Source organism: Zeugodacus cucurbitae, chromosome 2 (assembly GCF_028554725.1).
Source record: "Zeugodacus cucurbitae isolate PBARC_wt_2022May chromosome 2, idZeuCucr1.2, whole genome shotgun sequence".
Taxonomy (NCBI): Eukaryota; Metazoa; Arthropoda; class Insecta; order Diptera; family Tephritidae; genus Zeugodacus; species Zeugodacus cucurbitae.
The window spans coordinates 87,579,791-87,601,952 of NC_071667.1; the positions used below are offsets into that span (position 1 = coordinate 87,579,791).

General features: G+C 32.2%; 1 protein-coding gene across 2 annotated transcripts; it reads right to left on the reverse strand.

Annotated features, from left to right (window-relative positions):
- Positions 1–1,965: 1,965 nt before the first annotated feature.
- Positions 1,966–10,644, reverse strand: LOC105214269 (neprilysin-4). Of its 2 annotated transcripts, XM_054233550.1 has the most exons (4): positions 10,419–10,644; positions 4,393–6,639; positions 3,955–4,323; positions 1,966–2,620 (listed from the first exon to the last, which is right to left on the reverse strand). In XM_054233550.1, coding segments are annotated over exons 1-4 (2,943 nt in total). In that variant the 5' UTR covers positions 10,420–10,644; the 3' UTR covers positions 1,966–2,294. The 2 variants fall into 2 exon arrangements, with proteins under 2 accessions (XP_054089525.1, XP_028897559.1); XM_029041726.2 differs by having other exon boundaries at positions 3,955–6,639; positions 10,419–10,643.
- Between the last annotated feature and the right edge of the window lie 11,518 nt (positions 10,645–22,162).

The window sequence follows — 22,162 nt, forward strand, 5'->3', positions numbered from 1 at the left end:
TCATGAATCACTTAACATGAAACCACATTCTAATATTTTTAATTATGCAAGAAAAATAAAGAAAAACACTCGCAAACTGGAATAATTCGTTAACTCAGACAGGTGTGGTTTTCCTTAGTAAAAATATGGGCATAATCTACCTTACTTTCTTATTCAATTGGTGTATAATCGGTCGAAGTTGGATATTTAAAAAATACTTAAAAATTTTAAATTTAAACAGATACTGGCACAATTTTTGAACAAACTCTAACCTTTTTACTTTCGACTCAATCTCCCATAAAAACTAAATTTAATCCAATACCCAGCCGAGTGTTGTATAGTCTTATCAATCAAAAATTATCAACGTTTCGATTTTTTATAGCAAAAAAATGAAAATAAATCATAACTGGAATTTTTTCAAAAGTCTACCAAAGGTTTAATCTTTGGTATGATCATTTGATAATATTCCATTCCATGCATGAAAACAAATTTATTTTTCTATATATTTCAAACATATTTAAGTCCTTTATTACAAAAAATATCCGTAAAAAGCAAACTTGGTAAAAATACATTAATAAATTAACGAACTGTTCCAAAAGATAAACAGACCCGGATTATTGTGATATTAATTTATATACAGTGATCCCCGCTTAAGAGCCCCCGGAGTTCTTCACGTGCAATTTCATTTTCTTATTGAAACCTTTCAGTAAGAAAAGCGCAACACGGAAAAAAATAAACCGGTTAAGTTAAAATTCAATTATAAATTGGAACGTAATGACCGCAAAGATTTGTCAATGCTTTTAAATAGAAAAAAATTAAAAAATGTATTTGTTTTTCATCAAATTGATGTTTTGAGTGATAATTTTTTCGTTTTTCACTTTTGTTTTCATTTTTATGAAAATATAACCTCTAATGTTTTGAATAACACGGGAATGGAATAAAAAGTATCCTATGTCCTGCCTCCGATCTCGATTCAGCCATTCTTGAGTTATAAGTAGTAACGGGTGATTTTTTTGAGGTTAGGATTTTCATGCATTAGTATTTGACAGATCACGTGGGATTTCAGACATGGTGTCAAAGAGAAAGATGCTCAGTATGCTTTGACATTTCATCATGAATAGACTTACTAACGAGCAACGCTTGCAAATCATTGAATTTTATTACCAAAATCAGTGTTCGGTTCGAAATGTGTTTATCGACAAATTTTGTTCAGCGATGAGGCTCATTTCTGGTTGAATGGCTACGTAAATAAGCAAAATTGCCGCATTTGGGGTGAAGAGCAACCAGAAGCCGTTCAAGAACTGCCCATGCATCCCGAAAAATGCACTGTTTGGTGTGGTTTGTACGCTGGTGGAATCATTGGACCGTATTTTTTCAAAGATGCTGTTGGACGCAACGTTACGGTGAATGGCGATCGCTATCGTTCGATGCTAACAAACTTTTTGTTGCCAAAAATGGAAGAACTGAACTTGGTTGACATGTGGTTTCAACAAGATGGCGCTACATGCCACACAGCTCGCGATTCTATGGCCATTTTGAGGGAAAACTTCGGAGAACAATTCATCTCAAGAAATGGACCCGTAAGTTGGCCACCAAGATCATGCGATTTAACGCCTTTAGACTATTTTTTGTGGGGCTACGTCAAGTCTAAAGTCTACAGAAATAAGCCAGCAACTATTCCAGCTTTGGAAGACAACATTTCCGAAGAAATTCGGGCTATTCCGGCCGAAATGCTCGAAAAAGTTGCCCAAAATTGGACTTTCCGAATGGACCACCTAAGACGCAGCCGCGGTCAACATTTAAATGAAATTATCTTCAAAAAGTAAATGTCATGAACCAATCTAACGTTTCAAATAAAGAACCGATGAGATTTTGCAAATTTTATGCGTTTTTTTTTTTTTAAAAGTTATCAAGCTCTTAAAAAATCACCCTTTATAACTAACACGACTTTCTTTTATATATATTAAATAGATATATGTATATACTATAATTAATATTTGTCGGTATATTTATTAAAATAAATAATTTATCATAATGATATAATTATTGATTTGTATTAATTAAGTCTAAACACATACATATGATATTTTATATGTCTAAATATATATCTACATACTTAAATAGTGATATCCACATACATTATAGAATATCTTAGTATGAGACTGTTGATATCGTTACAATACTTTTACTTTGTAATAAAAATGGCGTTTACAATTTGGTAATCGACAATATGTTAAAATACCCTCCCAAAATATGTGAATTGTGATGTTTCATAGAAACTAAATATTTTTAAGATTTTGCCGACTAAACTATTGTTACCAAACGCTGCACTTATGGACTGGGTTCATGGGTGAACCTTCCGGACATTTAAATTCCCTAGCAAAATCTTTTGAGTTGGAAAGCGTTCCTATGACGCGAAATCGGCCAGGGCTATGTATTGCGGTGTTGAGTTTATTGCGTACTGCTTCTGGTCTCATGGCACCACACCACACTTGTCCAAAATTAAGGAAGAATAGTTGTTCGCCAGTCATGTTGATGCCGGGAAGATTTTCGTCAGCAGCAGCCTGCGGATTGTTTTTCAACCAAGCTTTATAAGCATGGAATGCTTGGCGTAGACCCCCATTGTCAGCGATATTTTCACCTAGGTAAATATAGAAGAAAAAAATCATATCGCAAGTATATTTATATTTACATGTATGTACTCTTCAACTAAACTAGTATAATTAGTTATATGCACGATAAAATATGAAAATAGAAAAAATAACGTAGTAGGTAACAATACTACTATTTAAAGCATTTACATTAATTTTTGTTCACATAATGCAATACAATATGGTGTATTAGGTACATCTGAAATAATACGTTCGCATAACTATGCTAAGATTTCTTATATATTGACCGATATATGTACATATATAGTACAAAGGCAGCCGGAAATTTGAGAACATATATGGGGAACATTACTTTTCCAAAGACGATTTTAATAATTTTTGAAACTGAAGCACATTTTAAGAAAATATTTACCAATATCCTGTAAAACATCAGCCACAGGTACTGAGGTCATCATAATATAAGATGTAGGTGTTGTGGTCAACCGATTTCAACCGTTCGACCAACGTGTCAGCAGGATAACAAGAAAATATTATGTAGCAAAGCTCATTTTATATTGATGCACATACTATCTACATATTTTGCCCATCTATATAATACCAACCCCTCAGATCAAAACTATTATACTCTATACATCATATTGCGAGAGTATAAAAATAGATTTTATGACTTTTATAATTTGACAATAATTGAATTTAGAAGAAAAAACAAAATTATAACTTAGCGTATTTGATATAATAAATATCTGTAAAGTATTCTCAAATTAAATAATATACTTTTTAACACTTAACCCTTTCATGCCCAATGTTGCAACATGAAAATAATTGTATTATTTTAAAACCAAGTGAACTGTATAAATAAATAAAGATAAGAGAGTTATTTAAAAAAAAATCAGTCATGAGAAAAGTGTTTAGTTTATTTATAATAATTTAGTTGTTGCCTATAGGCAACATCCTGTAACTAATGAATCAAGATACAAAGGACTTTGAAATTTATATCACTTCATATTTGAGTTCAAACTAATATACATATATCTGTTCTAACAAATGTTAGAAATGTCAAATTTCAATTCGGGCATGAACGAGTTAAGCAAATAATGTACAAATCTTACGAATTTATCTAACAAAGTATTGTTGTTTAAGACATATGGATACAAATTATGTTTGATGCAAACATACAAACAAAAACAGCATAAAAATTATGTTCTAAAACTATGGTAGATTGAAGTATGGTAAACAAGTTATCTCATCAAAAATCATAATAAGTACAATAAAACAGTAATGATTCATTTCATTCATATCTAATGAAATTCGTGTTAAATTTCAATATCTGAAATGAAGTGGAAAGATAGGAATGATTACCAACCTTGTGTACTTTCGCCGTTTAGAGATATGCCGACTTCTCCGACAGTATAGTTACTGTATTGGGAAATTATACAACGTGCTCGTTCATCGAAACCCTTAATAGAGGCATCTGTCCACCACTTATGTATGCTACCGTTTCGGTCGAATAGTCGGCCTTTATCGTCGAAGCCATGGGTCAACTCATGTCCAATAACTACACCAATTCCACCAAAATTTAATGATCGTGGGAAATGACGATGATAGAATGGAGGTTGAAGTATACCGGCGGGGAACATAATTTGGTTCTTGTTTCGACTATAATACGCATTCACAATTGCCGGTGCTGTCTGCCAAGCTGTTTTATTCACTGATTCCTGAATTTTGTTTTGTTCTGTTTTAGCCGTATGCAATAGTACATGTAAAGTGTTTTCAAAATATTTATCAGGATGTATCCGTATACCTGTATACTTTTCGTTAAGCTCTGTAGGGTTTAGTATAAAGTCAGGATAGCCAATTTTCAAAGACATTGCATTTACTTTCAATTCAGCCAAATGCTTGGTACTCGAATCCAACCAGTCTGTGTTTTTTAATATTTCACGGAAAGCTTGTTGTAGTTCGTGTGTCATTTTCAGTGTATCACGTTTACTATTTTCATCGAAATATTTTCTAACAAACATTGAACCCAGAGCCATTCCCATATTAGTGTTTACTTGTGCTATACATACTTTCCACCGTTGGGGGCTCTCTTCTCGGCCGAATAAAGAATGATAAAATTTTTGTTTAGTGTCTTCGAAACGATCATCAACATTGTTAATGCGATGACGTACAAATCGCCAAAGCAAGTAATTAGATACTGTCTTAGGTTCAGTTGCACGTAGCAGGCGAACAAGATCATTCATATAGTCTAAGGCATAAATAACCACCTCCTCAGAGTCGTGGATATTGCGATTTTGCAAGATACTAAGGTAGCGTAGCCAATTAATCTCTGGTACTACTTGATGTAGGTGCTTAAGGGTCATACGATTGTACAGCTTTGTAACATTTAAGCGCTGTTCAGCCGGAGCTGTTATCGATGCCAGTTGTGTTTCGAATTCCACAACTTCTGACGCTGTTTTGATTGCGCGATCTCGGGAAGCACCCAACTTTTGCATTATTTCGGACATAAACAACTGATAGGCTCTCAAATAGCGCGAATTCATGTCTTGTAAGTAATACTCGCGCGTAGGTAGTCCAAGGCTCGTCTGATCAAACTGTATGACATTTTCGTCAGAGTTCTTTATATCTGGGCCTACCCATTCTACGATTAGGATATCATTATTATAGCGTCGTAGTTGCGCCGTTAAATTTAACCAATCGAAATTTTGAGCGTTCCAATTCGGATCTAGTACGGGCCATCCACCTAAACTATCGATCAAATTCAGTAGAGGCTTAGTGCCACGTTTTTGTAGAAGGTTAGTGTTTATGCAGGATTGATATAAATATTTTGCTTTCAGCTGCGCATCATTGGTGTCTATATATTCCGTGAAGCTGCTCTCCTCAGATGAAAGATTACTGAGACTCAACAGAGTAACTAAGAGATTTCTTTTATTTGCTGTGGCTTGTTGACGTTTATAACGACGTAAAACAAAGCCTAGGGCGTCTCTATGCTCTATGATATGCCGTCGGATGCGTGCTGATTTCTCTTTCAGTTGTTTTTCAAGCTGATCAAAGGATTTGGTTGCATCGAGTTTTTTATTCAGATCTCCTTCTGCGACAGATACTGATGAACCTGACTTTATAATATCCGCATGGGTTTCAATACCATGTTCGTAGTTATTATGCGGAATATTTACAATTTTGTTTTGAGCCGACACAGCTTCTGTGGTGTCTTTGGATTCTAAAAGCTCCCTTAACACTACATCTAAATTTTCACGCAACATTTCAAACGTATCAAATCCAGCTTTATCCCTTGGTATAGGATGTAAACGTTCCCAGTTACCACAGGCATATTTATAAAAATCTGTACAAGGATCAATATGAATGTCCATATATTTTTTCATTGTCTTTGCCTGTGCTATTCGTATGGTCTCCTTCGTGCCTTCCTCGTTCCAGAATGTTTGCAACGCTGAAGTGGATCCAAAAAGTTGCGCATCTTCTTCGCTAAGGGGATTCTGTTCATTGACTGTCTCATAATTATTCAACTTTATTTTACCACCATGGGATGAGCTTTCAGCGAAAATAGTTTTGGATTTGTCAGTACTCATTTTATCAACGGAAGTTCGCCTTGAACGACGTCGCAGTAGTTGCGTAATCATATCGTTTATTAAACTAGAATCAGCTTTGACTGAACTTAGTCTGTCCAAACATTCGCGCGGTATTACTGTTGTATCTTGTGGAAGAAAAGATGTGCGCGCATCTTTCATGATATCCCTATCTTCTACTTCTATTGTTTCGCTAAGGCCAAACTTAAATGATATGCATCGTTTAATACGTTCGTGTTCGTTTGATTCATTCTTATTTATATCCACTGGTAAAATAAACTGTTCATTGATAATATCTTTTATAACATCCCTTTTATTAGGGAGCAAATTATTAGTTAAGTCATCGATATAAGAAGAATATTTTTGCTGTGGCTGATCTTGCAGTTTTTGCTGCGTTCGAAGTGCTGTTAACATATTGTCAATACGCATCAGCAGAATAAGTGCAATTGTTATTGGCAGCAACACCACTGGAAATATAATCAAAAGTTTATTACAAGTCATTCCAGGACACCACTGTAGTCGACCAGTTCGTGCATTGATGCCCAGACGCATATTACGTTTGCGAATACGACGCAAATACTGATGCTGCTGGTTAGAGTTGTGAACTCGGGGAAAAGGATATGATTGAGAAGATTGAATTTTTGAAGAGTCCAAGAACGAATTTTCACCCATTCCTAATATTAATGGGTCGTTACAGTTTTTAAAATTTTGTAAGGAACAGTTTGATTTGGACACTACTTTAACAGGCTACCGATATATGTATCTTTGTATGCATAAATATATGCATTAACAAATATATATGTATTATACATTCACAACTTATATTTCGCCCATTAAAACCATTGGTTAAATACGACAGTATCTGTATACATACGGGTAAATTTTGTATTCAAATCTGCATAAAATAATTTTATGCACTACTGCATATGAGAATCGGGAGGATGGAGCTTCAAAGCTACTACTTTTTTGCTAACACAATTATTTTCACCGTTCAGATGGGTTTATTTGTCGCGCGCGCATTTCATACTGAATGAGCTACTCTTTAATGCGCCATTTCAAGTCGATTTATTCCAATTTTCTAACATCGAGTGACAGTCTCGGCGTAGGGGCATTTATTTTAATGTCGGAGGGAGAATTGTATGTTAGCAGAGGTCAAATTGAAACTACATCTGATTATATTTTTTGTATATACCTAAGTACATATACGCACACATATATAAAATTAGTTTGTTGTAACAAAAATGTATGCATGTAGTGAACATATATTTATGTGTCTATGTATAAAAAACGAAAAATATTAAGTTTGTAAATATAAGTAGCTATACAAAATGGGAAATATCAAATTCGTTCTATTTAATATAATAAAAGTTTTTAAATAATTTACAGTAGTTGAAAGCAAACAATGTAAATGTAAAAGTGAGACAGTAATGGCTTACTAATTACACTCACACAATAGCCAATAACAGATAACAAAATTGCCCAGTCAATTTAATACATTTGTTATAAGCTAATGCGGGCTTACTTTAAAGCACAAAAGAATTGAATATCTAAGATATTAGTCTGTCGGCATGGCTGTGTTATAGTGTTCTGGTCACAATGTAACAATATCATACCTTTGTTGTAGTATAGTAATGAGAAGCAAATAGTTTTACATCGGTTCATATGTCAAAACAAAAAAAAGAGATTTAAAGTTAGACACATATGTACGTATGTGAGTATGAGTTACGGAACCATGTAACAATGCTGTGTTAGTCAACTTTGTAATTCCTTTGTCATCATAATCATAATGAACCATAAATACTAATGAATTTATTGAACTTGTACATTTCATTGCACTTTATTGATGTATATTTTTCGTATTGGTTGGATTCATTATCATTTTTTTAAGTGTCTGTACTAAGAAGCAACAGTTTTCAAGAATTCGATACAATTAAAAAATTTGTTGTTTATCTAAATCTTAAACTTCAAACTAAAAAAAATAAACATCTACATCTAAATTTATATATTATTTGTTTATAGTATTATATGTCATAGCAAATGTGTTTACGACATGTGACATATGATATTTTTCTATTAAACACGACTAGATATCCTACATAGACAATTCATTTTATATAATATTTTCAATGAAAATTTGTGCGCCCACAAACTTGATGTTTTAATTCTAATTGGTTTTATCTTACATAGTCGAGTCGATATGACGGGGCAAAATGAAATTAAATGATACATATATAAGTACATACATATATGTAAATGTATCAAAGATTTGCAAATCTATTATATGTATTATTGCTTTATATCTTTATACATATATGCTTTATATGGATAAGCTGCGCCCGGGTATTAAAACTGATACGGATATTTTTTCATATATCATACTGTAAGCAGAGCATAAGTTAAGCATATTTCAGTATGCATACTGTAAGGCCAAACACGATTTTATTTCCAGTAATACTGTCGATATTTGACGTTAGTCGGATGAGGAGATTAAATCCTGTTTCGATATCCACAGTTGTAATTATAATATTATCACTTTTTTTCCTCCTCTAGTAATTTAATATTTTATACATTTAAATCTATGTTGTGAATATAATTGACATTAACTCTGATGATGAAATTAAGATATTTTTTTTATATTTAATATTTTGCCCACTGTAAAATATACATATGTATGTTCTATTTCGCTAAATATGAGTATTGTATATGTCTGCTCTCTTTTCCATTTATTTGTCTGATATTTAATTAAAACCAGCATTCAACTAGATGTGCATGATAATTTAAGAGAGAATGTAGAAAAAATTTGGTTACAGTCAGCAGGGAGCGGACAATTCAAATACAGTGGAACTTCTCTAACTCGAATCACCATAATCTCACAAAAAGACTTCGAGTTAGAGAGACTTCGAGTTATTATAGTTTGTAAATTCATTAAATTGTAAATTTTTCAAAAAACTGTAAAATATAGATTTATGCACATTTTCGCATAAAGTTTTATTTAAATCCGTTAAAACATGTATTTTGTAATTTTGTTTGTTGCAGTTTGCTATTGTTTGGCTCTTGACGTCTGTATCCTATGCTTTTTTTTACATGATTTATGCAATCCATTAACGTAATATTATATTTTTTGTTCGCCTCCATACGATATAGATAGACTCTTTTAAGATTCTGCCTCGATAGTAAAATTTTAAATTTTGTATTATGACCTGGTCGAAAAGTTCGATTTATGATTTAAAATTTACTTCTATTGTCAATTCAAGAGTTCAAGTTATGGAGAACTTCGAGTTAATTAAGTTTAAGTTATGGAAGGAAATTTGTATGAAATTTGATTTTTGAACGCTATTGCTAATTCAAAAGTTCAAGTTATGGAGATCTTCGAGTTATAGAAGTTCCACTGTATATTTTTCGTTTTAAACTCTTGACTGCAGTCGTTGATTCTACAAGTATATAAAAGCACTCTCTCTAATTCAAATTGAAATGTTTTATTCGTTTCTTTTGAGCGTAAACCCCTCTTTTTAAAATGATTTGGCCGTGGCACAAAATTGGGAAATTTCAAGCTTTTTACATATATGAATACATACTAAAATTAAAAATATCCGACTATAAAAGTAAAAGAGCTACGTACGTTATAAATGAGTGATTAAGAGTAATTAAAACCGGTAAAATAATGTATATATGTGTCTGAATACTCATACCAATGTAATTTAATGGTTTATTAAATTAAGTTCAGAAATTTGTTTTTAATTTTGAAAAAAGAAACCAATTGATATAAAAGAAATCTCAAACTCAATAATATATATCGTTTAAACAATACAACCATTCTATAGGTAAGGGACCACGGTCGAGGCTACTTAACAAATACTAAGAGCAATATACATACATCATTATTTACAGAAGTACATATGTATATATTTGTATTTAATGATTGATGATATCAAGTTTGTTTGAAGAAAATAATTCTTTAGGAAACTAACCCAATATTACTCCATGGTTGTATTAACTCTAATTAATGATATTTGACCAGATTTATTTATTCGTTTTTATATAGTGTGACCCCCATACAACGGGTCTATGCAAACAATGAATGAATTATGAACTTACGCGTAAAGTTTAAATTATAAATTGTGAAAAGAACTCACTAGTCCGATTTGCATCGCTATTTATTCTTGTAACATGTACACGCATATGCATATATATTAGAGTAAGACGTGAGACGAATCGTCTTATGTTTTAAAATTTTTGAAATACATACTTGTAGTGTCAAGAAATTCCTATTTTATTCCTTATATGCCAAATATTCAGTTTTTCCAGCAGTTTTTGATGATTGATTTCAGATTTTATGTTTTTAGCTTTGAATTGAATTAATTGTTACTTCGACAAAAAGTTGACTTTCATGATTTTACGTTTTTCAACTTTTTAAGTATGACGTATATTGAAATGATTTCTTGATTCTAATCATTTGTATCATGATACAATAGTTCATTGAACACCAGATTCAATTATAAAAGGTTAGTAATGACAGTAAAGTTTTGACACAGCGTTACAAAAGGTTGTATTTGCGAAGGAAAGAAAAGTGGGAAGAATTTATTCGCTTTTTGTGAAAATGTAGTTAAATTATTTTTTAGCAGATAGACAGTCTATCGTTTCAGCAGCAGCATGATCTCACGTATTATAATTTTCGGCACGATTTTAGTTACTGGGGCGCCAAGATTTGAGTTAATTTTTAGGTTAATTAGCTCAAAATAAACCCCTTTTATTAAATAAAAAAATCATATCTCGCTCCGTTTACGAGATATCGAGCGTTGAAGTTATGTGTTAACAGCAGCCGATGCGCGCACTTCTGCATTGTTGCATTGTTATGTTATTGATTCACAAGTTCTTTCGCGTAGAATTACTTTCTGCATTTATAAAATAAAAAAAATTACATTACTTTATAGTAAAGTATCCGTGGAAAGTACCCCTGCAAGACGGAGGTAACAAACTGCACAAACCCAATCAAATATTTCCAGCTGTTTACAAATACAATTACAACATTTACATTTGTTTACAATTTCCAGTTGAATTCGAGAAAGCTTTAATTGGAACGAGAGAAAATATCGCTACTCTAAGCATAACATGTTAAAAGAGAAAGGAATAATAAACTTATTTTTTTGTATTTTCAAAAAGAAGAAATTCATCCTAGTAGTAGTAGTAAAAATTTGGCGTGTAAGCAGGTAAGCGTATTATTTGCTGTTTCTTTAAAAAATAATTTATTTTGTTTTATATATAGAAGAAGTGCGAAAGCTCAAGAAACCATATACCAGCATAGTGACACACATGTAGTATTGTACTATGTTTACGTCCATCTGCTGATACAAATAAATTCAGCAAAATATAATTATGAATAACAGGCAGGAAAATTGATCCTGACTTAGTTATAACTTCAAGCAATCTTAAAATATTATTATCCAATATAAGTATTACATAATTACATATTTTTCACATATTTTTTTTTTTCAAATTTTGTTTTTTTGATTTCAATTAATTTTGAATATAATTTATTTTCTGTATGTCAAAATGTTAGAAAACATATGATTGTGGCAGAAGAGCTTAAAGCTTTCGGTGTGTTCAATGCAATCCATTGTAGTAAATTTCACAACACCACAAAATTTCAATGGTTTCTAGAACTCTATTGTAGTACGGAACATCATTTGCTTTCAAACAAAATTCGGAAAACCGGTGATACACATATGGTTTCTGAAGCATACTACAATATGTACCAATCTGTACTACAATGTGTACGACAATAAAAGCTCAAGAAACCACGTACCAGCATAGTGACACACATGCAGTATTGTACAAGGTTTACATCTATCAGCTGATACAAATAAATTCAAGCAAACTATAATTATGAATAACAGGCTGGAAAATTGATTCTGACTTAGTTATAACTTCAAGCAAGCTTAAAATATTAGTATCCTTTATAATTATTACTTCTCAACATGTTCAATGCGATCCATTGTAGTACTTTTCACAACACCACAAAATTTTAAATGTTTCTTTATTTAATCAAATAATGTTCAACGCTTCACAGAAGTGGAGTTCTTCGTCTACAATCAGGAGGAGTAGCTTTATCAATATGTACAATATGTGTGATAGTATTGGCGTTTACTGTTATGCTATTGTTGATTGAAATGTGATCGCGTTGAGTCTTTTATACTACGTTCGGCTGACATTGAAAACCTCTTGAAAACACAATTTGTGGATTGTGAAACCAAAGTCGTTCTAACCGACATTTTGTGTTTTCGATGTGTTTTCATTGACAATTCACAAATTTATTTGTTTGTTACATTTGAGCATTTTTATACTCCCGCAACGTGTTGCTAAGAAAGTATCAAAGTTGTGTTCTCATGTTGTTTGTAAGTCATAAAACTAAACGATATAGGGTTATAAATATCAAAATGACCAGGATGACGAGACGAGTTAAAATCCGTCTGTCAGATTTACTTGAGTACAACTTCTGATATATTAATGAAACTTCAGGAATTACACCATCTTTCATATATGATTTTTGTTTTCTAGTGGACTTTGTGCCCAATACATGAGTCGAGATGAATGTAATTTTAAAGCGCTTTTTTTCTCAAAAAACTTTTGAATTTATTCTGCCCTGTACTCTAGTTATCAAATTGTCCGTGAGAGAAGACCAGCATAATAGGGTGATATTTTTTTGTTCTTTAATCATGTAAAAAATGGAGCACATTCAAAAAGGTAATGCATCATGTGTATAATGTTGAAATATAAAAAGTCACCATTCGAGAAAAGAAAAGAAAACGCGCTTATTAACATTAAATAAATAAATTGCGAGAGTATAAAATGTTCGGTCACACACGAACTTAGCTCCTCCTTTTTTATTTTTATATATCTTTCTCCATTATTTTGACAAAGTAGTGGAATATGTTTACAATATCAAATGACAATTTAGAGCTGGCAAAATATGTCTTCCATAATATCGACTAAACTAGAGCAGATTATAATGAGTAGAATGTAAGTTTTCAAGGAGTTTTCAGCGAAAACTGTGATTTCGTTTGTCAAATTTCGTAAGGATGAAAACAAAAGATCTCGAACTAAACCCCATTTTTTCAATGAAAACATGTTTTCAATGTCGGTCCGAACGTAGTATTAGTCATTTAAATCAAAACAACAACGATTACAAATCGGAATTACACCTAATGATAAGTACATAAAATATTATTGAAAACAGCAAAATCATAAACAACATTTCGTTTCTCCTATAGGCATTTTCTTATACATATTTGAAGCATCACAATTATCTGCCACCACTCCAGGTAAAACAGTGTCTCGGAAGCATAACCCCGTTTTTATTAGCAATTGTCAGCAATTGGTAATACAGAAACTGATGGCAGAAGAATATAGAAGTGGACTAAAATGAATATAGTCGAACCTAAATATTTGCAAGGTTTATCAGATATGAATATTTGTAATGTTAAATTAGAACATAAATTGTATACTTTAATATACAAAAAAATATAAAATAATTTGTATATGTAACAATTTAATAATAAGTTTAATATGTTTAAGTTTATACGAATGTACTATCTACATATTTGAATTTGTAATCATTAAAAATGTAATAAATTAAAAAAATTAAATAAAAATAATTTTTTTGTATCTGTTAGCGGGAAAAGGGGTAACAGATATCCATGTTAAAGGTAACAAACCGGGAACTAGCAAAAACAATGACCCGTATGGTAACAAATACATTTGTTCTGAGTAACAGATCATCAGGGGTAACATAGCTGTAACAGTATTAAAGCAGCAAGGATTGTTTTTTTGGTTTCTCAAGTGAAGTAACTACGATATCATTACGAATCGGTAAATAATAAGGAATGTGCTTAGATGAACCACTCTTTTTGCACCACGTTATTAAATTGTTTGCACTCTGAATAGCAAAGGGAATAAGATATGGATCGTTCGATTTCGATTATTTCCTCTTGGTCAATGTCTTCGTCATCAGAAGGAAATTCGTTTTCATCAAGTTCTGAATCGTTGAAGTTTCTTCAATTTTCAGACATACAACGGTTTGGGTCAAGTTATTTTAATAGAGCTTGAGCTTGTTGAAGAACTTCATTGCTATCCTGGTTTTTTAATTATATTTTGCGGCAACAGGGACCGGAAATAAGAGTTATTTTACAATTTTTAATAAAAAAAAAATCATACATAAAGGAACATCGTAGAAATGTTTTGGTGTAATCAAATTCATGATTTTTAGATGAACTATATGTGAAATATTGTATGATTTTTAAATTTTGATTTTTATTTTTTTAGATCAAAAATAAAAGTTACTTTTGATTTTTATTTTTTTAGATCAAAAAATAAGAATTATTTTTCAATAAATAAAGCGAATAAACCATCACCTCGATGTATATACAATGGAACTTCCATAACTCGAACTTCAATAACTCGATGATCTCCATAATTCGAACTATTGAATTGCCCATAGCGTTTAGACATCAAATTTCATACAATAGAAGTTAAATTTCATACAAATTTCGTTCAATAATCGAACTTTTCAACCAGGGCATAATAAAAAATTTAAAATTTTACTATCGAGACAGAATTTTAAAAGAGGGCCCTCTAGACGGCGATCAAAAAATATAATATTACACTTATGGATTGTAACAAAGGCATGGGATACAGATAGCGAGAACAAAAATAATAATACATGTTTTAACGTATGTGCATACAAATTTATACAAAGTAAATAAATACGAGTGTGTAAAAGCTCTTAAAATTATAAAACCACTGTAGTATCGCTTTTAACACACACGAAGAACTCATTAAAAATATATATACATATGTATATATTTAACGAATGAAACCATGATTTTTACATATTGTAGTATGATACAGAAACCATATGTGTATTACCAGAGAGAGTTCTGTATTTTGTTTGAAAGCAAATGGTATACTATGATATTGGCATCCATCAGTTTATTAAAATAAAATGAAAAATAAAATAAAATAAAGCTCTAAATAAAAAGCAAGAAAATAGATTCAGACTTAGTTAAACTGCAAAGAATCTTTAAATATTAATTTTCATTATTATTATAAGTTTTAAATTATTGCAATTCTTTTTTTGATATCGAGTTTATTTGGAATATAATTTTTTGTTAGTTGTCAAAATACATATCGCTCATTTACACGAATAGTGTCATAACTCATAAAACACGATTTTTGAGTTGAGTATGCAGAAATGTGCGCAATTTCATCGTCCATATTGTATCGTTCTGATACGTAGAAAATTAAACCGTAAAATAAGAATGTGCCGTTATTAAACTTGTTATGTTGCATTATTTTTTAACCAAACAACGACATATTTCAGTTACGCCAAAATTATTTATGCTTTTTTTCCGAAACAACGTGTTTTTATGTTACAACACATACATATTGTCATACGGTGAATTGAACGATATTTGTGAAAAGGGAATTAAAATTTTCGTGTTGCTTTTTCAGCAATAACGACACATTTATGTATGTAACTTATGGTATTGTGATAGAATGGATTAAATCTCTCGGTGTGTTCAATGCGATTCATTGTGGTACATATCATACTGTTTAATTGACCCTATGGTTAATTGTGGATCGAAAATGAGGAAAATCTACCGTAGACTTTATGTCGAATTATGTGTCTTAATAAAATTAAATAAATAAATTGTGAGAGTTTAAAATGGTTAATTATACCCGATTTTAGCATTTCTTTACTATTTTAAGCATCGAGATTTTAAACTGCTCAGCACACAAATCTCAACAGCTGAGATTTAGACATACTTACTTATGTATGTATTTATATGGGTGATTGGATAGAATAAACCGATTTCGCCCATTTTCACCAGCTAACTAGTACATATCCAAGATTATGGAACCGTTTAGCCGGTTATAGCCGAATCGAAGATAGCGCCCCACTCTTTCCCTCGCAGTTCAACGCCAGTTGAAGATTCCAAGTGTAACCAGGTCGCTCTCCACCCGATCCCTCCAACGGAGTGGAGGCCTTCATCCTCGGGTACTGCATCGAACACTTTCAGAGCTGGAGTCTTTTCGTCTATTCGGACAACATGACCTAGCCAGATTATACTTCACATAATTTGGTAAGATATTGATATCATCGGAAGCAACAACCGCGCCGTTTGCTCTGCTTTTTCCCGCATGGATAAGGAGGCGAAGCGAATGGGTCTGGAGGTGAATGAGGACAAGACGAAATATCTCCTGTCATCAAACAAACAGTCGGCGCATTCGCGTCTTGGCTCCCACGTCACTGTTGACAGTCATAACTTCGAGGTCGTAGATAATTTCGTATACTTGGGAACCAGCATCAACAACACGAACAATGTCAGCCTCGAAATCCAGCGCAGAATAACTCTTGCCAACAGGTGCTACTTTGGACTGAGTAGGCAATTGAACAGTAAAGTCCTCTCTCGACGAACCAAAATCAAGCTCTACAAGTCGCTTATCATTCCCGTCCTGCTTTACGGTGCAGAAGCTTGGACGATGTCAACATCAGATGAGACGACACTAGGAGTTTTCGAGAGGAAAATTTTGCGTAAGATTTATGGTCCTCAGAACATTGGCAACGGCGAATACCGCAGACGATGGAACGATGAGCTGTACGAGTTATACGACGACATTGACATAGTTCAGCGAATAAAAAGACAGCGGCTACGCTGGCTAGGTCATGTTGTCCGAATGGACGAAAACACTCCAGCCCTGAAAGTGTTCGATGCAGTACCCGCCGGAGGAAGCCAAGGAAGGTGAAGGCCTCCCCTCCGTTGGAGGGACCAGGTGGAGAGCGACCTGGTTACACTTGGGATCTCCAACTGGCGCCGAACTGCGAAGGAGAGAGGGAGGTGTCGCACTATCGTCGATTCGGCTATAACCGGCTAAACGGTTGCAACGCCAATCACATACATACATAATTTGGTAAGATATCTTATTTGAAGTTTGAAAATCTCAATACTCTATATGTATCTGGGGCCTTCAAAATTTATTAACTGATTCTGACTAGTTTTTTATGTACTTTAGAGATATAGTGTGTGCAAAGTATTTTTCGATATCTTCTTTGTTTTTTTTTTCATTGTATGTTTATACCTTTCCAGAATGATGCATTTAAATTATAAGCTATCTATTTTGAGGTTTCAAATCAGCCACATTTAATATGAATGTATATGTATATGTAGGTTCATAATCAACAAGAAAGAATATTTATTAAGTTTTATTTACTAGGTTTTATTAATACTAAACCACTCAGCTGCCAACTAAGAATAATGTTAATCCAAGAACTGCTCCAGTATCAGACTGTCAACACTTTAACCACTAATTCCACTCTGGTTGAATAAATATTTCATTTTTTATGTGAATAATTTAACGAAAGCAACTAAAGTCATAACTATTCAGAAGGAATTTTAACGAGATTGTGAGTAGTAACGATATTCATAATGCTTTGGAAGTAATTTCTGATTTAATATATTACTGAAATAATGGTAATAATCAAGTTAAGCGCTTAAGTCGTATGTATGCTAGTAACACTTATAGCAATTAATATCTGTTTTATATTGTACAAATGAAAATTGAACTAGTGTATACTACTAGTATGTAGTAAATTCGTAAGAGCATGAAAGCGGTCTTGTACAGAAACTAAATTTTCTTTCTATCGTACAAGTGTATTACAAAAACAAGAAAGGAAAACCTAACTTCGCGTGTAACCGAACATTTTATACTCTCAAACTTTATTTATTTAATGTTATTAAGATAACACACAATTCGTCCCGTACATTTATGTTTGAAAACCCTAATATCTGACAGGTTTTCGATATTTTCGTTAAAAAATTATCTTTATGCACAGAGTTCTTGTTCGATATCTGGGGCCTTAAAAATTTACGGTCCGTTTTCGACAATTTTTAAATGAGTAATGCCACACCTTAAATGTAGTGTTTGTGTAAAGTTTTGTTCCGTTATCTTTATTGATTCTTGAAGTATATATTAGAGTCCGACCGATTAATTGGCCTTGGCATCGGCATCGGTCAGTATCGACCACAAAATTCAATTCTTTCTACTTCTTAGGGGCCATAGGGCCACGCCTATTTAAAAAAAAAATTATATGCAGACATGCCCCGATTTCGACAATTTTTCCACAAGTGCACAGTGGTTCCGCTATAGACCAAAAATCAAACAATTCATTTTAGGATTTTTTGTAAAAATTTATACAGATGTCTTCTAAATTGTCCAAACTTCATATTTGTTCCCCCGCGATCCCACTTTAATTATATTTTATATAGTATTTAGCAGAGTCTTAAGGTAATAAAAGTGTTAAAGTTGGGTGCGGAAAGTTGCGGATGTATTTGCAATCGTCAAAATAATAATGCCTTTTGAATTAACTATTTTTAAGTTCAATCTCATTATAATTGGGCTAAAAAAGATTGGAAAGAAGGATAAATCGTCGTTATTTCAGTCTGTGTACGGTTTACTAGAGGAGACATTTTAAGTTTTTGTTCTAATAATTATGGCTGTGGAATGGCAGTGAAAAAATGAACTGTATTAAATTGGTTGATAATTTGCTTTTTCCCTACATGATTTTTTTATATGATATTATTCATATAGGTTGAATGTGGGGGTTGGATGGGGGAAACTATAACGACAAATCATATTCAGCTTGTGTATCGCTTTCTTAAATTTTTTTTTGCAAAGCCTTACTGAAAGTTTTGTCGCTCCAACTATGACCATGAGAAGTATTTTTGCGCATCATTGCCATATTATGGCAATTACTGTTCTATGGGAGCTATAGGACCTAGTAGTCCGATGGGGCCAATTTTTATGGCCTCGTTTCCTTCTAAGTTTTTTGTACATATCTCGTAAATTACTGAAGCTATATCAACCAAACTTTCTGAAGTCATTTCCTGGATTGTACATTCTAATAATAAAGGATATCGGATTATAACCTCGCCTACCTTCCATACAAAGGTTATGTTGAAAACTACTAAAAACGCTTTAATTCAGTAAGGAACAACACCAGAAACCATAAAAGATGGCTTTACCATGAAAGATGGTACAGAAGGGCTGCACTCAAATTTGTATATAGTAATTGAAATGGGCGTAGCTCTGCCCACTTATTGGTCAATAACTTTTCAAAGCCCCAAATATCGAACCTGAGGACATCAAAGCTCTTGGCTAATTTTTCATTGAAAATATCGGTAACTATCTCAGATATTTAAAATTCTTAATTTTTCAATTCAAAGGAGATATACTCCTTCTACTAGTGTGTCTCTATGCCGAAATTGGGCAAAATCGGGTCAATACTTCCTGTAGCCATGTACCATTAGGTACATTGAAGATACGTATATTAATACGTATTTTCAAACTTACGATGAGCTTTATTCCGTATATACATATCAGTTAATATGTGAGATATTTTAACAAAATTAGTTGAACGTAAAATATTGGATATAACTTACGATGAAGTTTATTCCGCATATATAAGTTAATATGTGAGATATCTTTACATAATTATTGGACATAATTTAGCTATCTCCTAGAAAAAATTTTTTGGTCCAATACCCAGAAAAAAAGTCGAGTATGTCGTATAGTGTTAGGGATAATAGCCTTAAGCAGAGGAATGGAGGAGCGCTAAGATAATAAAAATAAATTAACTTTCAAAATGTCTGGATGGATTGTAAAACTGAAATAATATCTTTGAATACGGATTTAAAATTATTATTAAAATTTAAATTAATATCATGCAGCATAACACAATAATCGGAAATCCTGTTGTATTCAGTTGCACATTAGTTGCAAATTAGTGCATTAAAATAAAATATAAGCAAACTCATTATAAATATATGTTTTTTTACGTAAATATTTTATATTCTCCTACGATGTATGTATGTATGTAAATACAGTGAAGCCACTTCGACAAAGAAGCCGCCCAAATACAATTGCACAGGCAAGTTACTCCAGTAAGTTATTAACTTACTGCAGAAGCCAACAATATTGAAATGGAAACACGTTAATATTATACGTTAATGTGGGCTATAAATATAGCAAATAATTTATAATACAATAACATATTGCACTTGATCTTTGAAAGTTTTTAACTCATGCTTAATGCGTTCGCTATATTTAATTACTTCAATAACAAGTTTGTGATATATGTATGTATGTACATATGTTTGAGTGTATATCTGCTTTAGTTATTTTGCTGCTGCTATACATGTGATTATAAAGGGTTTCTCGGCTAAAACTTTGTTTTTGAAATGAGCGCAATTGTTTAACTATATTCAGTAAGTTAAGAGATATTTCTATAACTATTTGTGGTGTGTACCTTGTTGTTACCCGAGAAATTGAAGGACAAACAAGTTTAAGCGGTATCTGAACAGCTGATGATTTTTTCTGAGAATAAAATAAAACAAAATTTGTATGTGAATAAATCAAATGAAAACCAAATTACTTTGTATAAAATAATTATTGAGGAACATTTTTTAAATTTCCCAAAAAAAATATACATAATACTTTCGGTTACTACATCGACCTGTTTCGGGACAACTGTTCTGGCCTACCATAATTTTTTTAAATTTAGCATACCGAAGAAAATAATTGAGCCAAATTTCCCGACATTAAAATTTACCGAATAATTTTTTTTTCTAACAAAATGCCAATAATATAGTTTATTGTATCTAATCATTCCTAATATAAAATATAGTTATTATTTGTCGCTTATACAATTTTTTATTTGATTTAGAAAATAAGAAGTTGATGTTGACAACCCCTTTACGTACAAATGTTATGTACAATGGTAATATAATTATTTATATAATTGTTTTTGCAATAAACTGGCTATTCGAGGGATGAAATTTAATTCTTTTCTTGCTCTGTTTATTATGCTTTTGCTGCGTAATGTCATCAATACCAATAAAAATATTATGAACAACTTTTTATAATAGTTTTTAATGCTTTTATGAGTATAGGTAATAATATGAAATTTGGTACTTGAAATATTGTGGTAATTTTTAACAACCTAATCATGATGTTTTTGAAAAGTTTTTCGGTCTCACAATATTTCATTTTTATACTCTCGCAACATGTTTAAAAGATATTATAATAGTTTTGTTCACATAACGGCTGTTTATCAGTTATAAAACTAAACGAGTGAGGTATAAGGTTATATATATCAAAATGACGAAACGAATTGAAATCCGGATGTGTCTGTCTATGCAAGCAAAACTTAAGTAAAACTTGATACATTTTAATGAAACACATATTTTAATGTACACACATTCCTTGGCACCATAAGAGGATTGGTATTGCAGATGGCCGAATTGAGACCGTTGCCAAAAAGGCGTTAAAGGAAAAGCTAAAAAAAGCTATATCTAAGCCACAAATAAAGCTATGAAAATCAAATTTTGTACAGAAGATCACAATGGAGAGGGACATGCCTGCATATAATTTTTTTTCCAAAAGGTGGCGTGGTCTCGCCTCTAAATAGGTTTTTCGACAAAAATGGGTGAAATCTGGTAATAACCAAGCCAACCTCCCATACAAAGGTTATGTTGAAGACTACTAAAAGTGCGTTAAATTACTAACGAAAAACGTCAGAAACACTCAATTTTATAGGTGAAATTACAAAAATGAGCTGCACTCTGATTAAAAAAATGAAAAATGGGCGTGGCGTTGCCCACGTTTTTCGTTAGTCAGTTAACCCACTGTTAGTAATTTTCAACTTAACCTTTGTTTGGGAGGTGGGCGTGGTTATTATCCGATTTCTTTCATTTTTGGACTGTATTAGGAAGTGGCTAAAGAAAACGACTGCAGAAAGTTTGGTTTATATAGCTCTATTGGTTTGCGAGATATGTTCAAAAAACCTATTTGGGGGCGGGGTCACGACATCTTCCCCAAAAAAATTACATCCAAATATGCCCTTCATAGTGCGATCCTTCATACCAAATTTTATTT